The 19,178-nt window shown below is 45.2% G+C and overlaps 1 protein-coding gene across 2 annotated transcripts in view; it reads right to left on the bottom strand.

Moving 5' to 3' along the window:
* Window positions 1–705: 705 nt before the first annotated feature.
* The window catches only part of LOC144124731 (diuretic hormone receptor-like), a 183,602-nt gene continuing 165,129 nt past the window's right edge, over window positions 706–19,178 (bottom strand). The window contains exons 11-15 of one of the 2 annotated variants that reach the window (XM_077657588.1): window positions 18,476–18,542; window positions 11,366–11,451; window positions 4,233–4,365; window positions 3,508–3,549; window positions 706–2,971 (exon numbers count right to left, since the gene is read on the bottom strand). In XM_077657588.1, coding sequence (XP_077513714.1) covers window positions 2,723–2,971; window positions 3,508–3,549; window positions 4,233–4,365; window positions 11,366–11,451; window positions 18,476–18,542 — 577 coding nt within the window. In that variant the 3' untranslated portion in view covers window positions 706–2,722. The remainder of the gene's footprint in view (window positions 2,972–3,507; window positions 3,550–4,232; window positions 4,366–11,365; window positions 11,452–18,475; window positions 18,543–19,178) is intronic. The other variant, XM_077657589.1, reaches the window with a different exon arrangement.

Genomic DNA, 19,178 nt, shown 5'->3' with positions numbered 1-19,178 from the left:
GCATGTCTGCGATGCGCGCGTATCGATATACTTGAAGGAACTTGTGCTCGTTCACCAATAGAATAAGCACAGAGTGAGAAAAAAACTTCTAATTTGAATGTTTTAGGCGTTAACTTCTACACTACTTTTAAAGGGCGTCGAATTAGGAATACGTCTCTCCACAACCACACAAACTGTGAGTAGTGAGGGAAGGAAATATTTTCTGTAAAACTGCAAACCATGACCAGAGATTTCACAGAAGAAATGTAATGCAATGCAGTTGGGACTTTGTGCGTATGTCCCTCAGAAAAAGACATATGATTTTTGTAACATCAAACACGCGCTAAAGATAAAAGAGCTAATAAAAATAGCTCGAATATTTCCTATCTTAAAAAAGCGCTGCAGAAGTAAAGGTGCAGCGCAAGTAAATGAGTACTGATTCATTATTCCTTTTAAAAGACCTCAGCTTTCAGTGAAGGCTGAAAACCTTGCGACTTCAAGTCTTATAAAAAAAGCGATTTCGCAGTTGCTGTACTGCTCATCCCAATGTTCTGTTTTGAAATAATGGAAGCGTAACTGGAACTCTATATTGTACAGCATCGGCCTGGACAGAGAACTGATCAACCCGCGACAAATGAATTTATGTCGCGTTACGAAATATCAGTAAAAAAAGTGCAGAAAAGTTTTCTTTCATGTGTGGGTACAACACTGGCCGGCACAAGAAATCCATAACAACACTTACTCTTTTATTTCATTCAAATTGAGCCGGAATAACTTAGTGCCAAATTGCTTCACTTCTTAACAACAGCGCACACGTCCACTTCAAATTGTTGGTTACTGATGAAACAAAATTTATTTATCTTCAGCTTGCAATCCTGAGCCATGATGGAGGAACCCGTACTTGTGCATTGGAGAAAATTGCTTTGAAGTCTGCCGCCCATTTGTGCCCAGACAGTATATGAACAGTTCCGTGCCCTAACTATGGCTGCTAATGGCATTTGCGGACGACAGAAAACGCTGTTGCCTAGAACATGACTCAAAAGCTACATTCACTCTAAAATATTCTCAGACGCAATACTCGGACAATGTACCCACCATTCACCAACGACAGAAAGCACACCTCACAGTCTTCTTCACAAAACATGAACACAGACCTGAGAAATGCAAAATCTACAATAAGGAATGCTGCACAGGGCATGGTCTTCTTCAAAGCACAGAGAGGTACAGTGCGCAAAGCTGACTAGATAAGGTCTTCGTAAGGCAAATGCTTTGTACGCTAGATGCAAGGAATAGATTTTCTGACTAGCACAACAATGTAACAGTCTCAAAGAAATATTTTTGGTGCGCTTGTTTTGTGGACAATGACTTGGCGACGCGAACTGTTAATTCTTGATAATGGCAACACAAATCATTAGATGACGATGCAAGTGATATATTCGCGGTGTGTGCTGCAAAGGTGTTTTGGCCACTGATATGAAGTGATGATTATTCCAGATATGAACCAGGAGAAGGAAAAAAGCACGCTCTTTCACCTTTATAGACTGCTCACACTATGCACTTGAGTGAAAGACAATGTTCTCTGTTCATCCTATTTCTATTTCTGCAACTCCTGCACTCTCGCCAAGGCGCGGCGGCGCCAGGAACCTTTGATGGTGTTTGCTGATTGATGGTGTTTCCTGATAATCGCCTTTCTATACGTGCGACACTGAAGCCTTACCTTTGTCATCCGTCTCGAACCGAACAGGCAGCCCTAAATTTCACTGCGATGGCATCATACAATACAGGCCACAAAGCATGCCACAACCCAAGCAAGCCTTGAAGTACACAATCCGCACCACAGCACATCCCATGAAAGCGTCACTCTGTACACGTTAATGTCCATATGAGCGCTTGCGCCAATGCGCTCTGCAACGTGCCAGTCGCTCAAGTCTCTCGAAATGCTACGCCAACATTTAAGCGCTAAAAGCACGGAAGCACACGGGAAGAACAGCCGAAAGGGTGCCATCCGCCGAATCAACCAATGAGACACTTGTGGAAAAGGTTCTTCTCTTTGGTCTATGAAACAAGGTGTGGAGGTCGTTTTCCGGCAGCACAGTTGGCACTACACATCACGCAGTACGTATCTTGTTGCCCTGCATAAACGTAACTGAAAATTTCGTGTACACAGCTCCCACTTGCCGGCGAACACACTGCTTCAGTGACAAGGTACAGCGAATGCCGAGGTCTTCCCAAAGGGGAGTCCACAACGAAAGAGCCTCTTCTCCTTATTGACATAAAACGCTTGGACAACCTGCTTTTGCCCTTATGTCGGGGGCCGCATTACGAGATTCGTAGTTATTACCTACCATTACAGGAAAGTCCCATTGAAATTATTTTTGGTATTGATAAATGTGCCGTTCATCGTTTTACGGTTTCGGTAACAATCTCAGCTTGAATTGAGGTGACGGCCAAACTGGGCAAGCCTAGGGATTTCTTCGTCCGTGTTTCGTGGCTTGCCTTTGGTAGACATCAGAAAGGGGAGCCAGGGGGTAGATAGATGCAAAGTACGCGTACTAGCGAAAACGTTGACGCATATGCTCGCAAATGAAAGCACTTCCGAAAGTTCTTCAACGCACTAGTTCCAAGACAAAGGGGCCTTCTGCAGGCAAGCGCGCAGACTACTGAGGTGAAGACTGCTGTCCACAAGGCAAATCGACGCCTTCACTCAAAACGTGAATCTTACGAAGAGACTGCTGGAGAGCGTTCACACTAGTTCGTCTTTCATTCCAACTGGTCCGTACGACGTGTTGCTGAAACGCTTGCCAGTAGCTGAATAGAGGCGTGTGTTTCCCAGTGACGTAGTCGTGGTGGCAAAGCTTCCACAGCTTCCTCGCTTGGAGGTGGTCACCCTAACGTCGCCGAAGCGGGACGTGCTAGAGCGTCGGCGTCCACCGCGCTTCAGAGCCCGGGCCGTCTTCCAGCGCTCCAGATGGTGGCGCACTGACTTCCGCACCTGCGTAGTGCAATACAGATACGTGTTCCTGAATAGTTTCACTTCCTCCTTGTGCTATAGAGCTACAAGAGGGTCTTAAACCCAATGCAGGAGCACAGTCTAAAACTCAGATTATAGTCAACGTTCGTATTTGTGAAAACTGCTGAGCGTAGGCCACCTCTCCAGGCCAATAATTACGAGGATGGCTCGAAAGCTAAATGCGAACGGGAGAACTAGCAAGGTTACTACCGCGAAAAGGAGAGTTTGTGCTATAAACCACTCCTGAGGCGTGGCGCCGTTTGAAACCTGAAATAATACTGCGCCTTCTAAAATGCTATAGTTCGTTTAAATTTTACTCACTTAGGAGAGCACCTGTATGAAGAGAGTTTCCTTTTTCGTTTTTTCGAGTACCTCGTTCTGTTCAGTTACACGAAGAAATCTCCAGGAACAACACAAGCACAAAAGCATTTCCAGAAATGATGAAGAAGGCATATATTATCGCCAGCCCTCTGCTCTCTTATGAAACGAATACACGTTGGTTTATTATTGGTACCTACCTCTCCGTTCAAGAAGCAGTACAACACAGCAACGTTGAATCCCTGCAATAAAAAAAAGCCCTCGTTCAGTATAACATCAGACGATATTGCAGAACGTATATCACTAGGTAATATTATCATGTATGCTTTTGTATTAACTACAACGAGCTCTCTTGTGCCTGGTGCGGACCAAGTAAAAGCGCCAATACGTTCTTAAACGACGCCGCCTTTTTTTCATCTTCGATCCTGATTGCTGCGAATGAAACGGTGCGTTAAAAAAATTTAAATTTAATATTTTGAGAAAAGAAAATTGCGCAGTATCTGTCTCGCATCTCGGTTGACACCTGAACCGCGCCGTAAGGGAAGGGATAAAAGAAGACGCGAAAGAAGGATGAAAGAGGTGCCGTAGTGGAGGGCTGCGAGATAATTTCGACCACCTTGAGTTATTTAACGGGCACTGACATCGCACATGATACGGGCGCCTTTTGCATTTCGCCTCCGTCGAAACGCGGCCGCCTCGGAGAGGTCGAACCAGGGAACTCCCGCTTAGTAGCCGAGCACTCTATCCAATAAGCGACCATGGCCGGTAAATTATAATTACGAGGAAATTGGTAGTTCTGAGAAGAGTGACTTGAGAAAAAAAAGTTATTTAGGAAGAGCCGTCTAAAACGCAGCGTGTTTTGAGCCATTTTAGTCAGGCTGCGACATATGGGAGATTGTTTCCACTGGTGACGTGACCAACGTACCTGCGTTGATAAAAGTGTTATCTGGAGGTAGGTAAAGATAACTCTGGCAGTCTTGTGTGTTGGCGTCCAGATCAGCAGTATATAGGTCACACCGAGAAGAGGCAGCAAGACTAGCAGGGCTTTGGCTGCTTTCCTGTTTTAGAAAGGGCAGAAGAAGAGAAAACGAACAAAAGTGGCTCACTGAAAAGGAAAGCAACGCTTTCAGATACACCGACCAACTCAGTGTCAGAGCAGTGATGTTGCCATTATATGACCGGAAGGAGTTTTTTACTTCGCAGGAGTTGGCTGTTGAAGCTATTGAGAGAGCTCAAATATTTGTTCTTAGATGAAAGCACTGCATAGTCGCTAATGGTTATACAGAAAGCAGAGGGAATGCGTTATACCACAGTTAACCGCAGCAGGGTAATAATTTTTTTCTGAAATAGAAATAGATGACATGACAATAGCATGAAGACATCAAGTGTACAAACACAACACACTAAACCAGAAGAATCTCTGGACCACAATTTCTGCCAGTATTCATAATCGTAGATTGCACGCCTTAAGAAGGCAGGGTGGCTGGCTACTACTTTCCAGGACCTCCTAACCCCAGTAGGCGCTTAAAGAAGAAAAGCACTTCGCCATTTTCTGAACTTCTTGGATGGGACGGGCCTTCACAGCAGGCTGTGAGAGATTCGTTTGGGCCACATGACAGCTGGTACTCGTCCCCCCCTCCCCCCCATGTGTTATCCCTCTTCTTTCTCTTCTTTCCTTCTCTTCTATACCCCTATCCCACATTCCAGCTTTAGGGACGTTGCTATGGTTGTGCCTGTGAAAGCTGTCAGTCACAGGCCTGCATGCCCCCCTCCCGCTTTTCTTTTCCTTGCAAAGAGAGTGTAATCATCGTCATCATTATCATGTACACAATTAAAACTAATAAAAGTTTCTCTAGTGTTGGCACTCTCCTGGCCGCAGTGAACGTAGAAATCAAAAGTGGACGGGGACTGAGTACAGAAGCTTGAGTGATGTTTTATTAGTTTTTAAGTTTTCTATGGGGAGAGATTAAAACAAGGTAATGCATGGAGTCTTCACTATTTTAAGTCGGTTTTACGACTTTCTCTGAAAACATCATGGAGGACGAGGAGGGACGCCAGCTAAGATGCTCAGGCAGAATTGCTTCTTTAAAAACTGTTCATATGGCAGGGAAGGGCGACGTCATTTGCGCCGAAGTTTTCACGTCAAGCTATGCAAGAAACCACTCAGTCGAGAATTGCAGGTTTGATTTATTCAAGTGAAAACAGGCAAAGTACAGGGCATCTCCATCGACTGCTGGCTCAACATCTGCCTCTAACTTATGAACATACTGTTGTTCATGAGCGCAAGGTTATAGGCGTGAAATTGCCTTAGCAACGTATCGATGGTAAGCTATGGCAAAGGTGGTGCAGCTAAGTCAAGCATAAAATTTAGGTGTGAGTTCATCTCTGCCGCAATTCGCGCATTAATATTCCGACAGAGTAAGAGATGGTGAGACCACGCGACCTTACAGGGTAGTAAGGCAAGTGACTAACTAAACCATCTATTCTCAGGATAAAGGTCTTCTAGACATCCATATCATACCGTCGAGTAAGAATAAATCCGGTACAGAATACCGTCCAGTAAGTATACATATCACAAAGAAGCGAAATTACAGCCGCCATCAAAAACAAAAGATGAATATAGCGTTTTTCGACACTTACGGGTTCCTTGTTCACATGAGCGCGGTCATAACGCAGTCCTTATTTACATGACAAAACGTTACAAAGGCAAAGCTGATTGCCAAGCACGTCCGAATGCAGCATCATAGTACAGAATAGGAAACCAAACAACAATCAAAAAGAAATAAGACAAGACACGGCTTCTGTTTGAATCACTACTATTTCAAAGAGACAGCAGGGGCCGTATTCAATAAGCTGCCCTCTTTCCGTTGTCCCTTTCACGGCTATTCCGTCCTCTGCCAGTGGGCACTCAGATATAACCACGGCTTTCAAGCGTCCGTGGCAAGCGACCTGGCCATTGCGTGTTTGGCGAGCGGACATTCCAATCTGTTGAAATTGGATGCAATATTAATCCAATCGTGAGGCGCATCAGAGCGATTTGTCCTTAGCAGACGACCGGATCCGACCACTGGCTACAGTTGGCTGCGATATGCAGTCAATGGCGAGGTCCGGTCGCCCAACATACAATGTTCAGTTCGCTTGCCACAGACGCTTGAAAGCCCCGAGTATAGCCTGGACTCCATGTGCGCGAAAACTGACGCGAACGCGAAGGCGACGGCGGCAAGCGACGAGCGACGCCGTCGCGCGAAGCAAAATGCATGTGTCGCTTGCCGTGTCGCTCGGATCTGCACCCACAGAAAATTTCGCTCGTCGCCCGGAAGTCCCCCACGCGACTGGCCAACCAGAGCCCCCCAAAGCCGTTTCCGGTTTGTCTACGGTTTCTCACGGGTACATCTCACGAAACCCGCCCGTCGTCTTGGTCATCGCCACCGTCGATAAAATATTTGGTTTTGTAGCTGAGAGGCAGACCCGCGTGATTTAAATAATTAAAACAATCTACTTGTTGGGTGCGGAGGGCTAACAGCATTTGGAGCGGGCTACGCAAGCGGGCGTACTGCAGGGAGAGATGCGTGTCGAGCCGCGGGTACCGGCGCTCGATCCACCGTGCCGCTGCGCTCCAACTGTGCAGAAACACTCGCGGCGCGTATTCTCACTGGTAAATTATAGTTTGCTCACTTACAATCAAACTGCGGTGACAATTTATGAGAGTGTTTTTACTAAGCCGGAGTGCACAGGCACCGAACGAAAGCACACCTCCCCCGTGAACCCGTGATGTGACTTCGTCTCCGCCAGCACGCCTTTGGCTATTTCCACTGCCGCTACACCGCTGCCGTAGAGGAAATATTCCTTTGGCCCTGACTATGAGGCACACTCACAAAATTTTGAGAGAGAGAACAGGTTACGGGCGTGTTTGTAAGCTTGAGTGCGCAAAGCACGGAATCCGCTGCGCACGTCGCGGGTTCGCGTCGCCTGCCGCCTTCGCTTGCATGGTGGGTTGCCCACAAGCGACGGAGCGAACGCCAGCCGTCGCCGCCGCCGTCGCCTTCGCGTTCGCGTGAGTTTTCGCGTAAATGGAGTCCACGCTTATATCTGAGTGACAACTGACAGAGGAACGTGGACGCGAAGTAGACATCGGAAAATGAACAGCTTATAGGATACGGCCCCAGACACGCATGTACGCGGATGGCGGGAAACATATCGCCATTGCTTCTAACCCGAAAGTCACGCTTTGCCCCATAAGTAATTACTGTGTTTTGCCCGGTAACATGAGAACAAGGAACCCGTGAGTGTTTAGAAAACTCCATGTTGTTGCGGCACCAAACGAACGAGCCCGAAGAAGAAGACGGACAGAATAAGTGCTCACTATCAAGTGAAAGAAAGTATTGGGACAAGAAATATATACAAAAGAAGAAATAGAAGAACAAATAGACATGGCATGAGCAGTCCAGATCATGACTGCACCGCCTAATACGCATTTCATGTCCTTTTGTTGTTCTATTTTATCTTTTGTATACATTTCGTGTCCCAATCATTTTTCCAGCTGATAGTGAGCCGTTGTTCTCTCCTTCTTCTTCTTCGTCCTGGTTCGTTTAGTGGCGCAACAACTTGGATCCATACCAACTTCCCCATTTTTCTACCCTTTTTTTATTTAGGAAACTCATTTCCAACTTTTTTTCTGGTCGGTGAGTGCAATTTGGCTTCTTTCCGCCACTTTGTTCATGCACACACAGAATTTGTCCATCCAAGACTTCAAAGTGGCAGTTTATAAAGGAGAAACACAATAAAGCGGAGATAGACAACTCGAAAAGAACATCAAAATGGGGTATGTCACGCATTTCTTCTTGTTGCTACTGCAAGAGAGAGATAATGATGAACAGAAAGGGGGACGAAGGGAGAGGTAGAAAGGGGAAAGAGGAAGGTAGATTACTTTTTCACGTGTCCGTAGTTCGTAACTACCAGGGTACAGTGGGTACACTCTGAAAGTTTACAGCCTTTAACTCACTCTTGGGTCTTTCAAGAATGCTAAAAGCGCCTTCACAGCTGTCCTCAGTGATGAGGGTTTTGTCCATGAACACAGAATGTTGTCCTCTGTAAAGCGACGGATCTAAGTTTCGGAGCGTTGCAGCCAGAAGGACACGCTCACGCTCAAACCAAGGGCAATAACAATAACAATAACCGCACCCGCAGTAGAGTCTGCAATAGCGACTAAGTGGGAGTAAGCATTTGTAAACAGCACTCCCGGCCACAGGCGACACAAGAGCGTAGCATCAGAGCGGGAGAGGCCAGACTGTGGCTTCCGTTGAAGTAAAAGGTCGAGGCTGTGTAAACGGCATGCGTATTTCCAGGGGTAGACCAAGCGCTCAAGTCTTATTTCGGCCGACCTCTCGCAGATGTTTTATTGGGGCGGCTCTTTTCAGTGGTATTCGGACAATATTATCCCTTCTGTGGGCGGGTCGAGCGGCGGTATCAGCTTCGACGTTTCTAACAGTACCACTGTGTCCTGGTAGCCACTCGAAGATGATGTCGTGATCCTCTCCAAGTGCCAGGTATTGTCGATGCCTTATCTCCGCTACTAGTTGCTCGTGGTTGGCATGGTGTAAATCAGAATTCCAGAATTGTAGCGCAGGTTTTGACCCGCAGAACACAGCCCAATTTGTGGGGTGTTTGTGCACCGATGTACTGCACAGCCACACGAAGAGCGGCCAATTCTGACCCGGTGGAGGTTATCTGATGAGAAATTAGTTCGTTGATACTGGCTTGTCTTGAAGGAATGACCACGGTGCAGACTGAACTAGTAGATGAGATTAAGCTAACTATATATACATGAGAGCGGTCACTATACTCGGCCATCGAACACGTTGGTGCAGAGACAGCGAAACTAACGTCAGGTCCAGGCAACTGCTGTAGGCGCTGCCTCGTCGGTCTGCAGTGATTCATTAGGTAAAGTTCATTCTCTGAGGCAAACAACGCCAAATTTCTTCCTCTAGCGTTGATTCTAGGACTTCCCTATAGTAGGTGGTGAGCGCTGAAATCGCCAGTAATTATCCGAGGCGCCCGGGTTGCCTCCATGATGGACTTCAGCTTCTTGCAGTTCAAAACGAGAAGAGGGGGAGACATGCGCTGTAATCAGTGTGAACTCTATGGATCCTTTCTTGACTATGAAACACACGTACTGATTGTCATTAGGAAAGCTGCATGAGAACCTCTACACTGTAACCACAAGTATCAGAAAACATTATCCGCTATCTGTGGATGACATCGACATGTCCCTTTGGGAATAGGAGATCATGGATTCCTGCCTTGAGTAACTCCTCATGGCTGTTCTCAATACTTTTTGTCTTCCGTGAGCATAAAACCTTACATTGTAAAGCTTTCGTGGGCTTCCTGAGACAATTATAATTTACTAATGAGAGTTTGGCGGCTTGCCGAGTTGAAAACTACAAAATATTATAAAAAGTAGATACTGTCGACAATGGAGCAAAAGAAAATACCATTCGCATTGCCCTAGAGTTCTTAACGCATATTTCAACAGGCGTGCGATTTCCGTGTTTTCCACTCACCTGGTTTGAATCAGCTATTTCTCTTTAGACACCAAAACAAGTACACCACAAAAACGCACACAACATTTCATCAGAAAACCTTGCAACAAGTCTCAAACTGATCGCAACATAATGCATAAGCACGCAACCAGCATATGCAAAAAAAAAGAAGCAGTTCAGGTTTTCCTTTGCAGTACGTAGCAGAATTCGAGCGTGTTGTTTTAAACTGTTCCACGCCTTGCTGCACCTGAAGAATACCTAGGAGTCAGTCCCGAAGGTAAAGCATGCAGTTAGTCATGAAAGCAAGCACACACGGTAGTAATGGCAAAGGCAGTGTTGCAGACACGTCATGAATGCAAGGCCAGCTATTTATCTTGTATAATATGTTATTACTTGCGGCGTTTGGTTAGCGCAACGCGGGAAGCCCGTGCCATGCCCACTAATTAGTGCAGTCATTTCATTTTCAATCTCATCAGCAACGAAATCCAGCCACTTGCCTTGCCGTTTTACGGTTAGCGGGACGGGCGACGGCCCATGACGGAGGGGACTGCCTGGACGTTTTGGAAACAAATGAGAGCACAACGGTGAAAAAATATACACTGGGCACTGCCGAAAACGCTTTCATATTTTATATGCCGGAGTTGAAAACTGGATGCGGGCCACAAGCCTCTTTTGAAGTTGCTATATATTACGACGCCACGTTGTTACTCCGCAGTTTTGTGGTAGAGGTCCGTTGTGTTCTGCTCAGCTCTACCCAAGCCCGGTTTATCGGGGCTTCCTGATGTGAGACCACTTGCAGCTCAGCCACTATACAAAGCATTCTATTTAGCAAGGATAGTGGTAAACGATCACATCCTGACGCTTTCGATGGATATCATCAGGGCAACGTTACTATATAAAACACCAACGATTTTTTGGAGGCTGAGGTATGGTGAGCAAAATGCCGGAAACTTTGCGCGCTGCATCGCCGCAGAAAAATTTTGGCCCTAAGGAGCAGCGACCAGATTTTGAATATGTAAAAAAGACATGCAATATAACATTTATATTTGCTCTCGTATGAACCAGAGCCAATTCTATTAAACAAGCACCTTCCTGTAACATGTTACGATACGACTAAAGATGCAGCTGCTTCTCAGATGCCAGACATTGCCACAAATTTATAGCTGACGCGAATTACCTGAGAATGTTTACGCGAAGGTCCTTTGTTATGATATAAAGTAGTTTCAACGCAGCATTGCTAAATAATTATAGTATTTCTGTAGTGTTAACAGAAAATGTACATGCGTTACGTGCAATTTTGCTCGTGTTATCTTGGAAGCTTAATAAATATGCTCGAATCCGATACCGCGTGCTTCAATGTGGGCTTTGCATTCACTACAGCACTTCTTCTGCGTTCGAAGAAAACTTGCAGACACAAAGTGAGGCTATATTCCGCTGCTTCCAGAAGGCACACTTCGCACAGAACTCACAGGAAGTAATGTCATCACAGCTTCGACATTGAAGGCGTTCGATCACTAACCTGTATTGACGAGACTCGACGGTGTTCGCTGCTCTCAGTTTTGTAATCAGCACCCACATGATCTCGCCCAAGAAGAACATGTTCGTCTGAAAGAGAGTAGCATTGGAGACTGTGATAAAATATTATGTGCACAGTCGCGCCACCCTTGTGTCGAGCATTAAAACGGCACATTCCACTCCAAACATATTTACCCCTCACCGCAGCTGCTAGATCGTAGACCCAACGTTTTCCAGGATGTAGACCAGCACTGACATATCTAAGGTGCGAACTAGCTCTCGCGCAAATACTGTGGGCTAATATGTAATTTGATCTGCTATTGACTAACGAACACTAGTCGACCGCTCTGGGCAAGGGTGATGCAGGCTGTAAAAGTTTTTGCATGCTTAGACGTCAGCTGGTAACGAAGCGAATGAAGCAAAGGTGATTGTTCTCACATAGCATTCAAAAATATCGTAGCAGAAGGAAAGAACTGAATTCAAGATTTGAAATGAGCCGAGAAGCTTAAAGCGGAGGCGTACTTCTCGCTTGCTATCACAGAACTTAAACGAGCTTTTCTCCATGTATCGCGCGTAGCCCAGCTTGATGCAGTAAATACCATTAGTAGTAATTACATATGGACATAGCGGAGTCTTCTTGCGCTTGGTACAGCTTCCGTTCAGGAATTTTGGCAAAAGGATCTATTGATGAGCATTTTCACCAGCACCAAAACAGCCAAACAGGGGAAATTAATTAAACACATGGCATCTTGGGTGCTTAACACATGATGGACATATAGAGAAAGGAGAGCTGCTATCGACTATACTGTCTTCTTTAGATTTGGAAATATCTAGGTGGGTCACCGTTCCACGCGACACAATGTAAAGTATGTTCATGAAACAAAACGAGTTGCAATAAGCACGATCAAGTTCCCCAGCTGGAGTGTCCTGTCAGCCTCACATGCCAGCTCACCTTCATTACTCTTTACATCTGTCTACTTCTAAGAATTTATACTTCTACTTCGAAAGATAGCTATAAAACAATTGGGTAAATAAACAAACATTCAAAGTTCTTGTCTGGAGTTCCGAATGTCTCACTACACAAATTCTTCTATTACTCCCGCATTTTTCTATTTCTAGCATCTGGAAGAAAACTTCACATAACCATATAACTCTATAGAGATGTATATGTATATATGATAAGAGTATTTATGAGAGGACAAAGTATATAAGGTAAAAGTTGCCACATAATAGTGTCTGCGCTACAGCCCTTCTCGAAGACTATTATGAGATCAGGTGCCTCAGGCTTAAATTCTGGCTTTCTAACCTTCGTAAATGCATGCGCTTCAAAGGAATCATAGCTCTTAGCCCATTTCGCTCCTAGAAGCAGCGAAACCAAAGCATAAAAGCGTCAGCTCGAAGGTATATCAAATAATGACACCGACCAGACTGCATTTCTGGGATGTTTCACACCCAAACTCGAAACAAATGCTTGGAAAGATTTTGGGTTTACTAGGTTTACCATCCAAAAGCGACTCAAGTCATTAGTGACGCGGTAGTACAAGGCTCCGGAATAATTTCGACCAATTGGGGCTCTTTAACGTGCACTGACATCGCACAGTACACGGGCCTCTAGCATTTCGCCTCCATCCAAGTGCAACCGCCGCGGCCGGGATCGAACCCGCGTCTTTTGCGTCACGAGCCGAGCACCATGACCACTAAGCCCCCGCGGCGGCTGAAATGCTTGGATTCTATGAAGTGTATGGCGTAGCGCGCTTCTGTTTTCGCACTCCTCCTTGCTCTCGCAACCCAGTTAACCACAAAGTGAAAGAACGTTTTCTTTTTTTTTTAGAGCGCAGCATAGCACTGAAACGGCGTCGTTTATTATCGAAACCCTCATGCTGTAGCATTTTGCTGGTATTGCAACTGTAGTGCCCACGTGGTAGTGTCCGTAGCGGCGCGGTGGCTCAGTGATTTGGGGATTCGGCTGCTGATCCCAAGGCCGCCGGTTCGATCTCAACAGTGGCGGCTGCATTTTGATGAAAGAGAAATTAAAACCCCCGTCTGCTGTGCAATGACTGCGCACGTTATAAGAGCCCAAGTTCGTAGAAATTATCCCACAGTCAAAACCCAAATGAAAAAAAGAGTATTACCCAGCAGCTGAATACTCAGCGCCTTTTATGATTAATAGGAATTATTACATTCACTCGCGCTACTTAGAAGATCCTAGAACCAATAAGAAACGCCTCCTCACTTGTACTTCATATTTTCTTACTCCATTACCAATGTGTCTCTTACCCTGAAAGTCCTGAAAATATCACTTCCTACAAACCATTGACTGTGCTCTTCATATGACATGCACGGAGCTCCTCATCGAATGAGGCTTCGAACTTTTAATGTGCTCTACAATGTGCTCAACCTCTGCGGAAAAAGAGACGACGACTACACCGACAATATTCACTTGCCACTGCGGGCACAACGCTCAGTACAGGCCCGTTTTTATTCCTTATCTATGTGTAGAGTTTTATCTGCTTGAGTAGATAGCTGAAGAAGGCACTGGTGCTATTTTTTGGTGCCCAAAGTTTTCTTTATCACGCTATATTATCATACTTTCTGGCATAGAAGGGTTACCAGATGTGTGGAAAATTAGTGAAGTGCAGCGAAAAAGTCTCCTGACTGATAATAGCTGCAGATAGTATAGGCCTCTACGTTCAGTATGAGGAGCCTCAGCTTCGACCGACTTCTTGCGTTTTACATGCGAAATATTGGTTCTCTAACCAGAGCTACGCCTGGAACACCCCACAGTAGTAATGTATGTGTGCTGCATCGTGTTTTGCTCCCATGCATACACCAAGCGTATAGAAAATAAACCTATTCTTCCTCGTTTCTTTGCGCTTGTTTTTCGTGCTAATGCCTAAGACGGCGTCCAAGTGTTCAGCATAAGCTCCACCACACCCACTAAGCTTCCTCAGCGGCCAAGTATCCAAAGCCATCGATAAGGCTTTCCTGCTCTCCATTCTAGAGACGCCACTGATTAAAATGTTTTTCGCTTCTGAACACTTGCCCACTGCTTGTGAAAGCGATCGTGTTGTTGTTTTTTTTGTCTACCCCGCCAGACGGGGTGGACTGGTACTGCTTCTTTCTGGCGTTCATGGCACTGTACGAAATTGCCTACACGATAATATTCGCTATTTCTGTGAGCAGTAATTCATTATTCATTGTAGATAATTCATGTTTCACCCAACATGCGTTCCTGTCGTCTGGCTTTGATTCTCGTTTTTACGCTCTACTTTACTACCGTTAAGCAGCCGATCCTCTGCGCTAAACATAGACCACTAAGTTTTGCAGGTAAAAATGCTTCCTAGAAGCATGCACCTGTGTTACAGCAAAAGCCGTGTTGCTTAAAGCGTAGCAACCACTTCTAGCTGCGCGCCCACAGATTGTAGTCATGAAACGAGGTCAAACCTCAGTCAGTTTCAGGTGTTTTGATGCAGAAATTTGATCCTGAGAACCACTGCGAAAGTATTTCTCTTGATATTCACTCGCTCTGGCCGGTACCAAAACTGCGGCCAATTTGACTGGCGTCAAACTGGACGGAGGATGGCATGTTAATAGAAACATCTAGAGAAGATGATTAATATTAACTAATGTTGAAGTTCAATCTTGAATTCCTCGTACTTGTTAAGCTTGCAAAAAGGCTGTTTTTTGGGCCCTTCGCCCGAACCGCTGCCATAAGATGGTACGATCCAGAGCGATGCTAATAGTGTGCCAATTGCTATGAAATATCTATCGGCCGCTTTGTACGCGTCTTTGTACAGATAATAAGACCAACAGTGGAAACTTTTCGTCATGAGGCGTCCCCAAACGTTTCGAAACCCTTATCGAACGCAATTTGAGGATAGGGGCTATAATTATTCAAAAGGAAGAGGGCAACAGTACTACACCTTACAGTTGATTGACATCTAGACCAAACTGCGAAGAAATGGATTAAGGGAGGCATTAAGGGTTCAAATATTTAAAAGAGAGCCAACGTTTATACTGACTCTCGCCCATTTTCGTGACATGTGCACCTAAGGGCTTACCCACAGTTATTCTGTAATAGCTTTTGTCGACAATCCTCCAAACATTCTCCCTGTACTCGATTTCAGCGTGAATAGGTTCGAGCGGATTGAGGACCTGCTGGAATTTTATTTCGGAAGTCTTTAGGTGGTGTGCAAGGATGCACAGACAGGAAAAAAATCCGCGACAAGGTGAGGCGAAGATCACATCGTTAAATTTATTTCTCGACTAAGGAAGCCGTGATATTTCAGGCAGCCTCGTATGCCACAGTTCCTTCACGGTAAACACAGGCAGCCAGCAGAAAAAATACTATGCACACAAAGCACGCCTTATTTTCGAAAAGCTCTCCCGCAAAGCCCTAATGAAAGGGGTGGCGGGGGCGGACAGAAAGTTCTAGACACTCTCCGCTGGCAGCAGAGCTGATGAGGTGATGCGAGCCGCACTTCAGGTCCTAGGCATAATTCTATTCGCAAGGTGGTTTTGAAAAGTTGAGGTATATCATCGCAGGAACACAAAAGAAAGGTGGTCCAATGGCGTGCCCTTCGACTGAACTTCCAGCACTTAGGGCGCATAAAGAGCGTTCGCGTGTAGCGAAAAAAATAAAAAAAAAGATGCGTCTTAGCAAATGCCGCGATCGCAACGAAATTATGGCGACTATTTCCTCTCTCTTCATCCGCATTGTCCTCAACAAAATGATATGGGCAAGTTTCTAACGTAGTCTCTATATATTTCTAAGAATCGGCCTAAGGAAAAAAAGAACCGACACCCATTATTCCAACTTAAAGGAATGCTTCGTTTTGTTTTAGGCGCCACAGATATGAAGAACGTGATTTTGATGCCACTTTTCCGTTACCACTGGTACCAATAAAAAATCGAAGCTCCGTGTTATCCGTGTTGATAACACCCTTGGTCAAGAGCTGACATGTGTACCTGGAGTGTGCGAAATCACACATCCGTCAAGTGTCTCTATCGGCCACCTCCACAACAAGGAGATAGTGACATCGAGCGTCTTTTGGTAGAATGTTGTGTTGCTTCCTTACGGTTAATAATAATAATAATAATTGGTTTTGGGAAAGGAAATGACGCGGTATCTGTCTTATATATCGGTGGACACCTGCACCGCGCCGTAAACGAAGGGATAAAGGAGGGAGAGAAAGAAGAAAGGAATAGAGAGGTGCCGTAGTGGAGGGCTACGGCATATTTTCGACCACCTGGGGATCTTTAACATGCACTGACATCGCACAGCACACGGGCGCCTTAGCGTTTTGCCTCCATAAAAGCGCAGCCGCCGTGGTCAGGTTCGAAGCCGGGTGCTCCGGATCAGTAGCCGAGCGCCCTAACCACTAAGCAACCGCGGCGGGTGTTTTTTTACGGTTAAAGTATGTGGTATTTACGAAGCTATATGCCTAACGGAAGCGATAACCGAAGTAGAGTCGCTTAAGTTAGACTGTCTTTCGCTAAAGTGAGCAGAGAAACCGTAGGCTCATCCATCTACCGAAGAACATAGGGTGCGAAATGTCAGGAAAGCGCACGATGAGGCGTCACAGGAAGTTGGGAGCGCACCGTAGCATTCATTTTCTAAATGCCGAAGCGTTTGCTGTGCCGTCATATTTTCGCACATACTATGCCATACTCATATACTGTACAATAAAACAGGACATTGTTGACACAAGCTCACAATCAATGCTTCATTATTCTCACTTCGCATTTGCTCTGGGGATCAAGATGCCTTCATTAAAAGTTGAAAAACAGCAGATGCGACTTTTTACTCCTTTATACCTTTTTTATTCGCAATCTCAAGAAAACCAAGCAAACAGCTTGATCGTTTCTAGATTTTGACAGTGTTTCATGCATTCTTTTTTCTTACTACCTTACTAGATGCTTCACTGAAGAAAATATTTATGGTCTAAGGGTGATCATATGTTTTTTTTTCTCTCTTTCGCGGTTTTTATGCCGCTTAAAAACATATGACGTAGCTTTCATCCTTCATACACTCGAGAATTTAGCCATACCACATTCAATTTCACTAATATCAATCCTATAAAATATGTGATGTTCGATGTGCCACCCATTGTCTCGATTATTGTGAACCTCATTATGAAATTGGACTTTTCTCTGATGCAGATATGAAACCCCAATTTCTCTCGTTGCCGAAAGTTCTCACGACATGGCCTGTCTTGTATGTTTCGTTAAAAAGCCTCCTTACTTATTCGCCTACGGACCGTACTGAGGACAGATACAGCTAGCGTTGCTTGGTCTCACAACATCGTCCTAGGATAGTTACGTGATAATAAAGTTCTCTTCCCCTCAGTTCAAGATTTAAGAAGGGCTTCCAGGAAACGCCCCCAAGCTTGTTTGCATTCTAGTAACATTAAACCTCGTATGCGCCGCTACAATGCTCTTGCGCATTCTTGCGAGGAAGAATAGTTGCCTGCTTTGGTGAAGAGCGGTGGTGATATTCAACTTCATGAGTGTTCAGTCAACTCCTCTCCCATCGTCCCCCCCTTAACAGTGGATTAAGTTAGCCCCATCAATTACTGGATAAGTTAGGTCATCAGTGTTGACGATTTTTTTTTTTGCATAGGAATTACGTTCTACGAACGTGAACAGCGCTAAACACTCGCCGCAATAAAACGAGTTTTGAAACGAATTTTTCGAAACATTTAGGTGAAAGAAAGATAATGTTGGAAGTATGTACGTATTTGCGTATTTGTCAAGAAAAGCTTTGCTACCCCCTCATGTAGAAAAGTAAACAAATAAGACCACACGTCGAAACAATTTTTCCAAAAAGCAAACAAAAGCAATGCAATAATCAAAGAGACAGTTGGATCGACTTTCGAGGGATGTGAATTTTTGTTAAAACTTGATTTTAGACAATCGTCGCTTTGTTTAACGTTCGAGCTTACTATATAGCCAGTCCTAAAACACTGGCTTCACATAATTATTACTCTGTCCGCCATTTCCAATGTACACTTGTTTTCTTCGCACTATTGGACAGGAGACGATTGTTTTCCCGTATTAGACGCCAAAGAGTCGTCGAGTGTTGAGCAGAAAAGTGTTACAAAAACCCAATTACCAGAAGCACACCGATCACAGGAACGATGAAGATGCAGTCGTACAGGTCCTTCATCTGCCAAACGCATCTGGAAATTTAGGGAAGAAAAGGAGAGTTACAACACGCACACACAGTGACAGTGAATACATCACATTGATGTTTCAGCCTACTCTGCTTCCACTTTCCCCTGAATGGGAGCTTCCGTAGCCCTGTGCTTGCTTTTTCCAAAACAAAGCTTGATCATTTGACCTTACGTGGGTATAGGTAACCTTCAATGAAGTTTTCCGGTCCGTTCGCAGATCTCTAATGAGCTTCACAGAGACAGGATACCTATTGAATCTTAACGCGATTTCGTACCACCCTTAGGAGCCTGCACTACGCCATGTATCTGTGTCTAGCCCGATGTAAGAGCGTCCGCGATCCGCCAATGCCGCACGAAGCGCGTGCCTGCAGGACTGGGCCCCACGGAACACAGAAAAATAAGAAATTCTGTAGCGACATAGGGAAGTTGGTCAGTCCGTAATGCATAGCAAAACAAACTTTAGCAGAGCAAAAATACAAGGGACAAAATGAAAAAAAAAGACAGATGAATGCTCGTTTGTCACCCTTTTTTTTCTGTCTTGGGCCGCGTGTATGTGCCTTGTACCCGTTTGTTGGCTAAGAAATGTTGTAAGCCTGGAGCGGGTTTTCATCAATAAGAACGTGGTCTCGCCTTTGTCTCGAC

This window comes from Amblyomma americanum, chromosome 3 (genome assembly GCF_052857255.1).
Source record: "Amblyomma americanum isolate KBUSLIRL-KWMA chromosome 3, ASM5285725v1, whole genome shotgun sequence".
In the NCBI taxonomy this organism is placed as follows: domain Eukaryota; kingdom Metazoa; phylum Arthropoda; class Arachnida; order Ixodida; family Ixodidae; genus Amblyomma; species Amblyomma americanum.
The sequence above is the reverse complement of the archived record's forward strand: the minus strand, read 5'-3'. Positions and strand labels throughout refer to the sequence as shown.